Here is a 15,407-nt window from a genome sequence, read left to right as displayed (position 1 = left end):
TTGAGCCTTGTTAGTGGTGTAGAAATGGCGATTTCTTTTTACTTTACCCTCTGCCCCGACGACTAGAGTTATAAGCTAATGAGCGGTTTGCGCTAACCAGTCCCTCCAGGATTTCGCGATGTCGCGATCGCGCCAATTCACGTAAATTCAACCAATCACCGCGAATTTGGTGCGACTCGCAATTTTGACCAATCACCGCAACTTTTCCGCACATTTGACCAATAACCTGGAGTTTCCCGCGACTTCAACCAATCACAGCAGTCCGACGTGCACTCTGAGAGCCAATGACCAATCAGGAGTGAGAACGGGTTGATCATTTCCTTGTTTTTGATATGAAGACGAGACGTGTGTGTGACTCATTTATCAACAAAACGTACAGCGAAAGACATTTCAGACCGTCCAATACATTTTAACATCAATGTAGACTTCAATGATTTAAAAGTCGCTGCCGTTTCCATCCTGGCTGTCGGCTCTCTGCAGCGGGTGGGGCTACTGCTCCGTGCCCCCCGCGACTGACGCTTGCACACACACAAACACACACACAGACACACACACAAACAACACACACGTGGATGCAGGAGAAAAAGGAGATGAGACGACACGATGACCTAAATTGAGGACAGCTACGCTCGTTATTGTAAGTGCAATGATAAGTTAAAGTCAGTACTTTATCAAACCGTATGAATGTGTGTCCCAGGCCAGGATAGGAAAATAACTAACAATGTAAAGATCAACAAGCCACTGACGTATGTTCAAATTTGATTCATTCAATAAATTATATTTTTTTGTCTTAAATCCACCAGCCATTTTCATATTATACCAACATTTACAGCATCCTGAGCCTTTTTATTAAGGCTACTAGGAAAACTCAGCCCAGAGTAGTTTTATTCTCCCCAAAACAAGTTTCCTTTTTATTTTGAAAGAACTATACAAAAAAAAAATCGCAACTTTTTTGCAACTTTCACTGTCTCCCGCAACTTCATTGCAACAAACATACAAAAGACATCGCAACTTTTATCTCAATTTTTTTACAAAAGCTCCTGCGAAATCAGGCATTTTGGGCCGCAACAATCTCAAAAAAAGGCCGCGAAATCCTGGAGGGACTGGCTAACACTGGTCACATTCGATGAGCATGAAAACATATCCCAGAGAACGGTCGACTCGGTACACGTGTTATTAACTCCTAGGTTCATTTTGTGACTGATTTCTCCTTTAATTAGCTGGACACATGGTTAAACCTCATTTGCTCTTACCAGGGAATCGCTGTGTGTATTTTTTCCATAGCAAATCCCACCAATCGGTCCCAAACGTCCCAGTTAGAGAGGAAATGCACATCTTCTTTATAAATCTTTACAATCATTCCCCGAAAAAAAACAAGCAGGCCTACCCTTTTGCACCATCCTTAAACCTTGCCATTTTCAGCGTGCAACGTTGCTCACAGGTTCCGGGTAATGTTGCTTGGTGCGACCGGTGTTTAAAGTTAACCCAAAGAAAGCCGAAAGGGAGGGACATCCGGTGGAGCTTCCGGCGGCACTGGACCTATCCCGTAAATGAACCGTCATCGATTTAGACTACCTCCTGAATTACCAAAGAGCAATGTAGAAAACATTCTCATTTTTGGCTGGCGCTGATACTCTTTTTCACTGGTTAAAACGTTGGCGGCAGGTCATATCAGCTGTCGCTTATTACGTTTACGTTAATTACATAACTTGATAAGGGGCCAAAATGAAACTGGGCTGTTGTCTGGTTTGTTTGCTCTCTGCAAGCCGGTGTCTGTACTCTGCCATAGATTGTTTATGAGGTAAAAGAACGCACTGTGTAATAGACAGAAATAGAATAGAAGAGTAGATCGCACATTGTGTGCCGTGGTCAGTTGACTAGTTCAAAAGAAAATGGCGCTCAGCTAGAATGAGTTAGCCAGCTACAGCGGTCACAGTTCTATGCAGTACAGCGGTACGCATAAATAATGAATAAATGAAATGAATTTGAACTCTAAGTAGTTCATATAAAAATGCCTGTAGGCACTCGGGGGCAAAATGGAATTTGGCTGATGACATGACTTCTTTTACTCATCTTTTTGTCATTGCTATCAGAAAAGTCTTCCTGCAGTGCGCCGCCTTACTGCAGACCCCCAGTTATTTATCCAACAGGCTTCAGCCCACAACCTCAGCACTCCGTCTTCCACCATGAAGCAGTCCAGCACTGACACAGGACAAAACCTCAGTACCAACCAGCAGGTAAAGAAATGTCTGGATGTCTAATGAGGTGAGCGGTGTACATTTTATAATAGAAAAACATGTCATTATCAATGAACGTGAGGAACAATTAATGTTTTGAATGCTTGTTTGAATTGGAGAAACCTGGTTTCCCCGGCTAGATTTGTCCCGGAGAACGCAGATTTCTCTGCCATGTATACGGTAAGGCTGCCTGATTCTGAACCCTACAGGGCGCCATCAGTCTAAATCCCGTCCTTCAGAGCCGAGTCTCGCTTTGCCAGACCCTTCTCCACACCGCTGTTTAGTGGCATTTCTTTAAACCAATCGTAATCATCTTGGGCGGCGCAATGGTGCCTCTGCAAAATAACCTCGGGAAGGAACCTGTGCTGGTGGAACATGTGCTTGTCAGCGGAAGGTGTCGCACAGCCGGCCGAAAATGAGGGACATCCAGCGGAATTTCCAGCGGTACTCGACGTCGTCGATATAGACTATTCAGAGCCCAACCACTAACAAACGGTCACACTCACTCCATGCAATGCCATCATGAACTCCATTCTGCCGTCAGACCACAGAGGATGCAACGTGTCTCCTCCACTCCCTCCTCCAACACCTGGAATCACCAGGCAACTTTGCTTCAGTCCTTTTTGTTGACTTCAGCTCCACCCTCAACTAGGGCTGGGCAATAATTCAACACGATAATTTATTGTCTTTTCAATGGAATCATATCGTGATGAAATCATTTATCGAGATATAGTGATATACAATTACCATGTCTAAATTAATAATAGCAAGCACATGCCAACTCAATTTTCTCCGAAAATCTGTTTGAGGGGATATCATTTGATATAAGAATTGCAGATTTGTTTTAATACCACACTATTTTTATGCATGCATGTGAAGATAGTCAGTATATAGCTGAACAAATAATTATTTATATTTTCTCTATAATTTCACTTGAAACTGTTTACCACATTATTGATGATATTTATCTAAAATTTCATTATAAAAAATATTTTGTGAAAGCCCCAATTGTCAACCCTACAATATCACCGCAATATCGATATTGATTTATTTGGTCAAGAATATGGTGATATCTCATTATCAATATATCGCCCAGCCCTACACTCGACACAATCCACCACCACATGATCACGTGATAATCGCAGGATCACATATCACATATCTCGTCAGGCTTCAGGTAACGCGTTTGCGTTTGACCAGCAGCGGACCGAACCAGTCAGCGTCAGTTGAGGAGCTGCTGGCAGCCACAGCGTGGTTTAGGTGTGTGTGGCGGCCGCAACTGTTCCTTCAAAACAACAATGGTGGGCGTGATAGACAGATGGTTCATCCAGTCAGGTGCCAGGTATTTTTTGAATGCGCCTTCCCTTTCCAAACAGTTTCCAAAGACGGCTTCTTAGGTTCTAAGTCACCGGGCTCGTCAAGTTACTGACTACTACCTGCAGCTAAACATGGACAAGTTCAAAGAACTGACATTAGCACATTGAACCCCCCCCTCCCCTGCACTGGACCGAAGCCACCTCCATCCACAGCGAGACGGTGAGATACAGGAGGGAGCGTTGTCCCTTCTGCATTAGCAGCCCTGACCAATCTGCCTGGGTGACATTGTTGTGAGCTGAGACGGATGAATGCTTGCATGAAGATTTATGTACTGTCTGTTAGGGCTGAACGATGAATTGTTTTCAAAACGAAATCGCGATTTGAAAGAATGCGATTAGCTAATCGTGAAGATTAATCGAATGCAGTTTTTAGTTGAATGTTTGGTGTAACATTTGGTTTAACATTTTTAATTCCTTTTTTATTATTTACCGTTTTCACAAGATAAATGCTGGAATAAAACTGAGGCATATCAGAAATATATGAAATTTCTGATATGAAATATGTTTTTATTGGAATAGTTTTATTCTAACTTTAGCTTTTGTGATGAATGTTCTGTGTTTGCTTATTAAAAGAAAAACACTTATTGCTGGCAGTTCACCTCTATGTTCTCATCCTTGCATAAGAATAAAGAGCAGTTTGGATGGTGTCTCATGTTACAATGCTCCATGACATGTTCTATCTGTTACACAGTGACTATTAAACTTTAGCTAAAAAATTGCAAATCTAATCGTAATTGCAGTATCTGGCAGAAAAATCACAATTAGATTTTTTCCCCAAAATCATTCAGCCCTGCTGTCTATATCTCAACAAATCTCCCCCTTGGGACAATAAATCTAAATCTGATGTTAATGATTTCCCTTAAAATGCAGGTTATCCACCAGCAGCCTCGAGGAGTGACTGTGAGAGCGACATCAGCCCAGTCCACAAACCACACGTATAAGAGCAGCAGACCCCCACCCAAACCCACAGTGGTCCCGTCAGGATCACACTTTACCGGTAACAGTTAGGACAAGGCTTCTTTGGGAATGTCACAAGTTGGTTGTGATTCTTGGTGTCACGATTCAAATTCAGAATAAATTCTCGATTTAAAACTAATTCTTGATTCTCTAAATAGAAAAGAGAGCACTATTTTTAGGCTCCCATTCCAGTGCACTGGTTTGAGAAACATTCACCTGTGTTCTTAGTCCAGTGAAATGCAGACACATACAATCATACAATCAGATCGACCAGACTACATCAAGTCCACCAATGAAATGCTACTCTCCAAATAACTTTGTATGTTTTTCTTTTTACAGGAACTTTTTCAATGAAGCAGCCTTTCACTCAGGAGCCACCTCGTTCTACCAAATTTGCATTCAGTTCAGGATCTTACAGGTAATACATAAAGTTGATATCTTTAGACTCAAATTTGAAGGGATAGTTCACCGATTTAGCATTAAACTTTGTATCAGCAGAAACACGGTAGTATTTTTGAATGACCGTGCTTCCCTCCCTCATGTCCCCCTCAGACGAGAGATCTCTGTATTGTGGGTCTGGAAAAATGCCTCCGATGACGACGATTTTTGCGTCATCGGAGGCATTTTTGCCCAGAGGCAAAGGACTACAGCCAGTACTAGGAGCTACTTACGCATAGCCCATAGGGGGTTGGACTGTCGGCTTTTTCCGGAGATTGCAGAGGAAAAAACGAGCGTCAGCCATCTTGAATTCTCGCTTAGCTTCTCAGCAGCAACTGTTATAGATTTATTCATCCCGAAGGAAATTTTAGAACAACAATTATGTGCGTTCAAACTACCGCACACGTGTACTACCGGGATACATTGGTACAGATCGAAGAATATGCAGGACCCTTTATTACAGACGGAATACTCGACACACTACGTGAGCTTCGCCCGCCGGCTATCGAGACCAGCGGTGTTGCTCGATGTATTTGGCCGGTAAAGGGACATCATCAGCGGGGACGTTGAACAAATGTGCACTAAATGTAGCCTGTTTCGTATGTCGTTTTTATATAAGGTCGTTTTTATATAAGGTCGTTTTTTTATAAGGTCGTTTTTATATATTTTAAATGTGTAACACCACTTGAGCCACGGTGAAACGTTGTTTCGTGTATATGGTTGAAATGACAATAAAACACACTTGTTGAGTTGACCATCTCACTGTCTGTAAAGTGTAGGCGTGGCTTGGGAGTAGACGCTTAAGCTGCGAAGCAAGTGCATTCTGGGATTTTGGTGTCTTTCATCCACATGAGCCAAAAACACATTTTCTGGTTTTTCTCGGCCTAGAAGGCACCAATTTCTAAAAAAAATTCACATTTCTACTACATAAGTGACCCAATTTAAAGATATATTCATCTTTCCGACAGTGAAATATCCCTTTAAGTGTGACGGGCTGACCTGTGTGGGGGGATTTCCAGAAACACAAACATCTGTGTTTAGGCGCCTGATTCCCTTGAAGGTTCAGCTAAAGATAGTCTATTAAAGACGTTCACCTTCTTTGAATATTCCGTGCCACCTGAAATTCTGCCGGATGTCCCTCTTTTTAGGCTGGATGTCCCACACCTTCCTCTTTCTTTGTGTTGGCGTTCTAAACTCCTCAGATCTCTGCAGGGTAAATCCAGACAGCTAGCTAGACTATCCGTCCAATCTGAGTTTTCTGTTGCACGACTAAAACTACTACTTTTGAACATACACGTTCCATTAAAACAAGTTCCTTCCCGAGGCTACTTTGGAGAGGCACCGGGGCTCCGTCCGGCGCTTAGCGCCACCCAAGACGATTGTGATTGGTTTAAAGAAATGCCAGTAAATCGGAGCACGTTTTTCTCCCATTCTGGAATGCTGTGTGGACCCGCCAGACCTTCCTCCGCAGCGCTGTGGAGGAGGATCTGGGCAATGCGAGAGTAAGCTAAACATAACACCTCCAGCATGAGTTTAAATACACCTTCAGGAAGACAGGAACTTCAGAAATTGGGATGGCACCCACACTGTACTGGATGATCCTAAATTCTCCTCAATTGAGAGTCCAGTACATGCTCTTGTGTCATCAAGGTCACCTGAAAACACCTTCACATATGTGAAATGAGCTGTGCTGCTCCTGAGTCATTCTTTAACAACCTGCACAGAGCAGACTTAATGTGTGTGTGTGTGTGTGTGTGTGTGTGTGTTTCCCAGAGAAGATGATGACATTAACGATGTCGCCTCCATGGCTGGAGTCAACCTGAGGGAGGAGAATGCCCAGATCTTGACCAGCGTCGTTGGCTCTGTGGTGCAGTCGTGTCAAGACCAGCCCTTCCTCTCCCCTAACCCAGTGCTCAGCCGAATCCTCCGTACAGGTACAAGAGCTCAGCCAACCTGCTAGCCTCCACATTTCTTTTAACGTTCTGACCACAAAGCATTCAGTTACATCAGTATTAGTGCAGGCTATTCTTTCATATTAGACAAAGTATTTGCAGCCACCAGCGGACAGCATGACTACACTAAATTGCATCACTTCTTACACACACACAACCAAAATGGGGCAAATACTATTTTTTTTTTTTCTTATTTGGAATTATGTTCATGGAAACCGTTCCAGGCTAAATTTAAAATGGGGCCAGAACTATGTCAAATGCCACGGCAATAAATGTATTAATTTAAGGCTACATTTACATTGCTACGTTTGCTAACGTTACCATGGCAACTACCAACAACAGGCAGGGTAAACATGCTGCCTCCTGTCTATGCCCAGTGTACGAGAATGTTGATGAGATATGAGGTTTGGGCCTGTTAGTTTAAACGGAGATTAGTTCTTCTGCTGGAGATAAAAACACTTGTGCGCACGGAGATCGCTTTTGGCTCAAAACTCCACTTAAAAACCAAAATGTAGCAATGTAAATGTAGCCTCAACAAGACACTTAAGTATTACTAAATTCATTTTGTCATGTTCATACTTCTATTTACAGTTTCCAGCCTGTCTTTAACTGGACAAGCTTAGCTATAATGTGATACTTGAGCCAGATGTTTTGTGTCTCCTGTGTTAGGACAGGCATTGGGAGTAACGGATGTCGCTCCAGAGGTGCTAGCTCTGGTTTCTCATGCTACGCAGGAGTGTCTCCGTGGGCTGCTGGAGAAGCTCAGTGTGATGGCAGAACACCGCAAGCCAGCCCTGAAGGTACAGCAGTACCCATATGACGAAGGGATTTATATTTACTCAAGCTAAGACAAACAGTCATACGTGACATATGGCAGGGTATTCAGGTTTCATACGTTTTGAAAAAACCTGGAAAAGTTATGGAATTTGAAAAATGCAAATTCCAGGCCTGGAAAGGTTTTGGAAACATAAAAAGACCCAGAAAGTTTTGGAAAAGTCATGGATTTTTTTTTTTTTTACACAGCATCATAATATGTGATTAATAAATGTGTTTTCACGTCGTCTTAACCTCAACGTTCTATTCGGGGCGCGATATTACGAATCCCACCATGAACCACATAAATTGTCATTCATTTTATTGTTAAACCTCTGAGGGTAAACTTTAACACAGATTTTTATTCTTATTGTATAATGTCGACTGACATTTTCAGGAATACATAGTCATGGAAATTTGCCAAAAAGTCATGGAAAAGTATTGGTTAAAATGCGTATGAACCCTGCGTATTGCTGCCACCATGACAAAAACTAAATTCTGCTCACTTTCTTATTAAAATAAACTTAACGTTTTCTTCTTAAGACTGTTTCTTAATATTACTAGATATCAAATTCTTTAGATCAGAAATGTCTCATTACAACAACATAAGTATCTTGTTATATCACAAAACATTCTTGGTAAAGTAACATTGTCACCGCCAGACTGACATTAGCATTTAGAAGATAATATATAAACCCATTCCACAAATATAAAAAAAAAAGATTTTTAAACTCACACAAATATTTGTGGCCACCAAAGTGGCAGCAGAGTGACTCTGTGTGTTCTGCGTGGGGCACCAAAATACCACGCAGACGGGCAAAGATCAGGAAAATACCAAACAATCTGAGCGGTGTTTACCGGGGGATGCGCTGCCAGGAAATTTAGGGCCTCTCCGTCTTGTTAACCAGTGTGTTTGTGTCGCAACAGGAGGACCCGTGGCATGCCAAGGTGAGTGATGTACGCTCCCAGCTTCGCTTCCTGGAGGAAGTGGAGAGTTTGAAAAAGAAGAGGAAAGATGAAGAGGAGAGAGAGAGACTGCTGCGTCTGGCCAGAGTAAGCGATGCACGGCCAGAAAGTAGCACGGCTTTTGTTTGACTTAAACCATATTTTCATCTGAAGCCACTGCGATTGTTTCTGCCTATCATTACGTAAATTCTGCATACTTACTCGACATCTTTCTGTTTGTGATCACAGAGTCGCTCCCACACTGAGGATCCACAGCAGCAGCAGCTCAAGCAAAGAGCCAAAGAGGTGTGTATGTGTTTCATCCTAGAGAAAGCCGAGACTCAACCAATACAGTCAGTGGGCAAGTCTGCAGGGTCTTTAAAAAGTAATATAAGTTTATAAATCAATTTTTTGAAAAATAACACGCTATTTTCTGAGGTATTAAATCTACATTTTGACAATTTTGTCCTTTTCTGTATGAAACTGTAAATATGTGTTTGGGATAATAATAATAATAGTGTGTGTCATGTTTTTCGCTGGCAGATAAAAGTGTGAGGGAGATGAAAGGCACTGGTAGCAGTATGGCTATTTAAGTAGGCAGTACAACCTTCTCAGGCTCCCAGCCATCACGCTCCCAGAGACCATGCACTCACGCACGCACGCACACACGCACGCTGGTCAAGTTGACTCTTTCTATTCACCAACCCTTTGTCTTTCTTCTCTTTTCAGTTCCAACAAATAGAAGCAGCTCAGCTGCAGCAGAGAGAGGCCAACCTCACGGCTCTGGCTGCCATCGGGCCTCGCAAGAAGAGACCTCTGGAGCAGAGTGGAAGCCAGGTGAGTGAAAACCAAACTGCAACAGCACTACACACTTCCAGCAGATATATTCACTTTAAAATAATACAAGGAGATGGTAGAATTATGACATTTGAACCACTGGAAGGCTTTTAGTGTGAAACACCTGTGCAGGAAGAGCGCTGAATGAATGCAAGGCAATGTTTGGAATTAGTGCGGGAAAACAAGACTTGTTTCAAAAATAGAAACTCTGAGCAGCAGAGTGGTGAGTATGACAAGTTGTGTTACTGATGGAATGGGTGCTGTGGAAATGAACATACTGACAACAGGTAAACAAGGAGAACGTGTTGAATTTGCATCATCAGCAAACTAAAAGGGAGCGGATCAGAAAACGGGGAGGCTTCTAAGTAAAATATGACAAGATGTACTAATAAAGGCCCGTCTCTTATATAAGCCTTTTCCTAACAGGAAAACTGCATTGGTTGAAGTAACGGTTTTGGGTAGATGACCACTCTTTGAGCATGTACAGTATTTCCTTTTGCTCATACTAGAATCAGTTCTCTAAAGGAAGACGGAAGCCAGGAAGTTACTCTGATTGCTTCAACATTTTAAATGTTTTCTTGCAATGTGACAACCAATATCAAGACTCATGAAGCTTGCGCGTTTAGATGTTGATTCCTTAGGGACCGTTTGGTATTTATGGAATGGACCACTGGAGGAAAATAGGTGAGGGTCATGTCTTTTTATTCTTTGTTGAGGGGAGGGTCATCCATTTGTTTAAGTCTAGGGGGGAGGGTCACCCAACTTTTGTATTTATGAGAACAGCACAATTTCAAAGTGGCTTGTTTGGTGCATATTTATCCATGTAGCTCTCTCAATCTCGGCCGCTATCGCTAGCAGATGGGTCCCTCCTTGTTTAGACCTGTAGCTTAGAGACTGTGGGATTTCCCAAACTGAATAAATCCTAGCTAGCTCCATCGTGTTGTAACTAAGACGTCTGCTGAAAAAATAATTTTACTTACTTAGTATTTGAGGTAATGCAGTAATGCAGGAAGTGTGCATTTAGTTTCCATGCTTATTATTTTTCCACAACTATGTTAGTGAGTAAATCTGCTGAAATGGCCACCACACCATAACAGAGGAGTGTGATGTGTAAGATGAGAATGCAGAGGTTTAGTCACATATGTCATGGTTGTAAAAAGACAATGGGTATCTGTATATCTTTGCCAAGCGCAAACCAGTACAGAATGCATCAATAAATTGTTGGGGAGGGTCATCCCTTTTTACCTAATCATTTTGGAGGGTCATCCAAAATGTATTGCTGGTGAAGGGAGGGTCAGGTCTATTTTGATTAAAGATCCCAAAACTCCTCCGGTGGCCCCTGAAATAAATAACCAACAGTCCCTTATGAACGAATAGCTACAGAATACAAAAAAAAATATCTTGCCAGCTGGCTGCCTAAGAACAAAGCCCAAAACAACCAAACAGCTGCGAGTGTTTTGCATTAAGGGTAAAGACAAACAAAAGTTGAACGCACCAAGCAGAGAAACAAAATGAGAAACACCTCAGACATATTTCCTTAGCACCAAAGATCGAAACGGAATAAAGAAATGCTCGTGTAGCACCAATGATGGATAGAAAATAAAAGAAAGCAGCATGTTCCACATTAGCACAGGTTATAGAATGAGGTGCTATAAAGGCCAGCCCCCGCTAACGCAGACACACAGGAAGCCTACAGCTTACCACAGTTAGCATGTGTTAGTTTATCTCATGGAGTCTTTAATTCTCTGTGTGTTTAAGTCGCAGCGCTGCAGGCTTGTAGGTTTAAAGATGAGGACGCTCTGGTAACGGTGCATACTTCCCACTGCCTTTGAACTCCACTACCCAGCGGAGCCGGCAGCCTCTCTGGCTCTTTCCTCTCAGCCACAGGGCTTCCTCTACCTCTTCACAGGCTCTTCCTCAGCTGGCACAGCACAAACTGAGGACAGGACCTATGGGGGAGCGATGGCAAATGTGTTTGGAGTGGGAGCTCTTTTTACAGCTATTCTTTTTCACTCTTCAGCATGTGCTGCTAAACACACCCAGGCAGAGAACTAGAGAAACAGCATATTGGGGTTCAGGCACAGGCATTTTTGTTCAGGCATCATTTCTAAAATGATGATAATTTTGGTTTTTGGTAATATTTCCGTTCAGGGCATGAAGTTAACTTTTTTGACCACCAGCCACTGTGGCAGGTGGATTTTTAAATCCACCTGCCACAGGGACTTTTTACCAGCCACTTTTTTTTTGTCATAAAGGTGAAAAACAGGAATTGCTGTGTCTCTATGATCCTATCCTGTCCTATTGATGGTAGCCTACTCGTGGACATTGCGCCGTCATCACGTGCTGTAGTAGGGGGGCCCGCTTTGATAATCCTGCATAGGGGCCCGGTGTTGGCTCGTTACGCCACTGCATATAAGAGATGAGATGACTGACAAAATCAGGAGTAGCCTATGCGCACCAAAACAACAACAAAACACTGGTGAATGCGCACCATAACACAAGAATTTTTTTTGTATAGTTCTTAAAAATAAATAAAAAGGAAACTTGTTTTGGGGAGAATAATACTTATTACTATTAATTCATTACTCTGGGCTGAGATTTCCTAGGAACCTTACCAAAAAGGCTCAGGATGCTGCAAATGTTGGTAAAATATGAAAAAGGCTGGTGGATTTAAGACACAAAATAAGAATGTATTAAATGAATCAAATATGAACATATCTGTCATTGTCAGTGGCTTGTTAATCTTTACATTGTTAGTTAATTTCCTATCCTGGCCTGGGACACACATTCATACGGTTTGATAAAATACTTGTTGGACTTTAACTTATCATGAACTTACAATAACGAGAGTAGCTGTCCTCAATTTAGGTCATCGTGTAGGTCTCATCTGCGTTTTTTCCTGCATCCACCGTGTGCGTTTGTGTGTGATTGTGTGTGTGTCTGTGCGTGTGTCTGCGTGTGTCTGCGTGTGATTGTGTGTGATTGTGTGTGATTGTGTGTGATTGTGTGTGCGCGTCAGTCGCGGGGGAAACGGAGCAGCCCTGCCCGCTGCAGAGAGCCGACAGTATTGAAACAGCAGCAGGTTCAGTGACAGCGTACATTGATGTTAAAATGTATACATGTTGGCAGGACGGTCTAAAATGTTTTGCATCACTCAAATCTCATTGGCTACCCGCCAACGTGGCAGGTAGATTGACAGTTTCACCCACCAATCACAAAAGTTACCCGCATTTGGCGGGTGGGCGGGTGCCAATTTCATGCCCTGTTTCCGTTGCTTCACTTCATAAGTATTCGAGGACTTGGTCGACTTTGGTGTGAAAGCACATAATATTTACTTTGTTAAAGGTCCTATGACATGCTGCCCTTTTAGATGGTTTTATATAGGCCTTAGTGGTCCTCTAATACTGTATCTGAAGTCTCTTTCCCGAAATTCAGCCATGGTGCAGAATTACAGCCACTAGAGCCAGTCCCACAATGAGCTTTCCTTAGGACGTGCCATTTCTGTGTCTGTAGCTTTAAATGCTATTGAGGAGGAGAGAGGGGGGGGGGGGGGGGACAAGGTGGAGGGTGGGGGTGTGGCCTTGACCAGCTTGCCATGGGCAAAGCACAGAAAGGGGAGGTAACCTTTCCCCTTAAGGCGACATATAGGGAAGATTCCAGATTGGCTCATCCGAGCTTACTTTTTCTCAAAGACGTATCTAGCCACTGGGGGACCATAGGCAGGCTAGGGGAACTCATATTAATGTTAAAAAACCTCAAAGTGAAATTTTCTAACGAACATCAGGGTTTCCCCCAGAAAAGTTGTTCAGCCTGGTGGCAAGTGTCTTTTTTTTCGACGAGGGCCCGCCTGGAGCCACTCAGACTGATGGTAGCGTTAATGTAGAGCCACATAGTTTCTGTGATAACAGAATCATGGACGGAATCACAAAGTTTGAAAAAAAGCTAACTGGAGATTTAAAAGTTTAAGTAAGTTTCCAACCGAGCCGCCCCACTGTAACTATAATTTAAAAAACTTCTTAAAAATACATTACAAAATAATTCCCAGTGGCTTAGGCATGTGAGGGGGGGGGGGCAATTTAGGCCCGGAGGGCCACTGAACTTGCAATACACTGGGGCTGCCCTGTAACATAATAGCTGTTTTGAGAAAAAAAAAAAATAAGAGTAAAAGTAAGTGGACATTCAGTATTCTGTCAAATAGTCTATATCCTTCGCGTTCCACTACCGGGAGGGTTAACTGCTCCTCAGATCTCTGCAGGGTAAATCCAGACAGCTAGCTAGACTATCTGTCCAGTCTGAGTTTTCTCTCGCACGACTATTTTGCAGCGGCTCCGTGCGGAGTTTAGCACCGCCATTAAAGAAATGCCAATAAACCAGAGCACATTTTCCTCCCATCCCCGAATGATATGTGGAGTAGCCAGACCCTCCTTCAGCGCGCTTCGGAGGAGGGTCTGGCAAAGTGAGACTATCTGTCAGACTACTGCTCCGTAGGTCAAGAATTAACTCCAAAATGTCTAATGTATTTACAGTTGCCAATAACTTTGGTCGTCAAGGTAAAAGTTTAATTTGGGTTTGCAACATTGGTTTTGGAAATTGGATGATTTTATGTTAAAGTGTGGCAGATTTGCAAACATTCTTCCTCTATTTTATCCATTTTCTGTAATAAAAGAAATAGTAACAGTGTTTGTGTCAAACAAGACCAGCAGGTTCATGTCGGGGTCAGTTCCAGACTGATATAAGTTTATATATATATATAATATATTTTATTAAGGGTCCTGGAAAAGTCATGGAAAAGAAAGGTTGTCCATTAAATTGTGTGGGAGCCCTGTTTGTGATGTGTGTGTGTGTGTGTGTGTGTGTGTCAGGTGACTCTGCTGCCCAGACAGAGAGTGACTCGGGTCGTGCTGAGGGATCTGCTGCTGTGTATGGAGCAGGACCACTTCCTGTCCCACTCTCTCACTCTGTACAAAGCCATGCTCTGACTACCTTAACTAACTCCTCTACTGCTAATGATTGGATCTGTCTAAAAAAAAAAATAGGCTGCAGTACATCTTTGTTTCTTCCTCAGAAACGTTCTTTGTACTTTTGTTTCAGTTCCATCGAATATCTTTCTGTTTATTACCTACTATTTATTTTAGTATGTTCTGGATCAGTGATGGTAATCAGCTGGTCTCTAAAGCACTCCAAGTTTTGGTTTCGATGTTGATGAACCTGAGTGGGATTAAAAAGAGAAGACTAGAAGTGTAGTTCTCAGTTGAATGTTGAGTTTTCTTTTGTTATTGTTCTTGTTCATTGTTTGACCATTAAAATAAGTAGAATGTGTCACATCCTGACCGTTTACTGTGTCTTTGGTTGTTTTTAGCCACCAAAGCAGTGTGGCTCTGGGGATGGTTCTTTTAGTGGGTCGGTCCAGAACGGAACGTCCCAACAGTTATTTGACGGATTGCCATGAAACGTTGTACACACATTCATAGTTACTGAAACGTCTTGATGAAGTCGAAGGTAATTCAAAAGAGCCTTATTCACATACAGTAAGTGCATATCCACCTTAATGGATACCTCTCTGGAGGAGGACAGACTACACAAACACACAAGAGCCAGGCTCAAGCACATCATTCACACAGGTGAGGGGGGAGGTTAGGGTACGGTTCGGGCGGTAATTCCAGAGAAAGGGGCCACTATAGGAAAGGCCCTGCAACCTACTGATTTTTTTTTTGTAACTCGGGGACAGATGGGAGCTCTGTATTCTGAGAGCATGGGATGAAATGTAAAGGTGCTGACACACCAGGGTTGATCGTCGGTCCAAGTCATTCCCCGGCTGCAATGACTGCAGGGAGGCCTGGCTTTGAAGTCTT

General features: G+C 42.7%; 1 protein-coding gene across 4 annotated transcripts in view; it reads left to right on the top strand.

Moving 5' to 3' along the window:
• The window catches only part of taf4b (TAF4B RNA polymerase II, TATA box binding protein (TBP)-associated factor), a 39,956-nt gene that overhangs the window by 9,130 nt on the left and 15,419 nt on the right, over positions 1-15,407 (top strand). For 3 of the 4 annotated variants that reach the window (XM_031311869.2, XM_031311866.2, XM_031311868.2), the window contains 9 exons: positions 2,094-2,237; positions 4,484-4,610; positions 4,910-4,988; positions 6,782-6,942; positions 7,630-7,760; positions 8,701-8,826; positions 8,968-9,024; positions 9,448-9,555; positions 14,418-14,886. In XM_031311869.2, coding sequence (XP_031167729.1) covers positions 2,094-2,237; positions 4,484-4,610; positions 4,910-4,988; positions 6,782-6,942; positions 7,630-7,760; positions 8,701-8,826; positions 8,968-9,024; positions 9,448-9,555; positions 14,418-14,534 — 1,050 coding nt within the window. In that variant the 3' untranslated portion in view covers positions 14,535-14,886. Of the gene's footprint in view, positions 1-2,093; positions 2,238-4,483; positions 4,611-4,909; positions 4,989-6,781; positions 6,943-7,629; positions 7,761-8,700; positions 8,827-8,967; positions 9,025-9,447; positions 9,556-14,417; positions 14,887-15,407 lie in introns of those variants that run through there. The other variant, XM_031311867.2, reaches the window with a different exon arrangement.

Source organism: Sander lucioperca, chromosome 11 (genome assembly GCF_008315115.2).
Source record: "Sander lucioperca isolate FBNREF2018 chromosome 11, SLUC_FBN_1.2, whole genome shotgun sequence".
NCBI lineage: Eukaryota > Metazoa > Chordata > Actinopteri > Perciformes > Percidae > Sander > Sander lucioperca.
The sequence above is the reverse complement of the archived record's forward strand: the minus strand, read 5'-3'. Positions and strand labels throughout refer to the sequence as shown.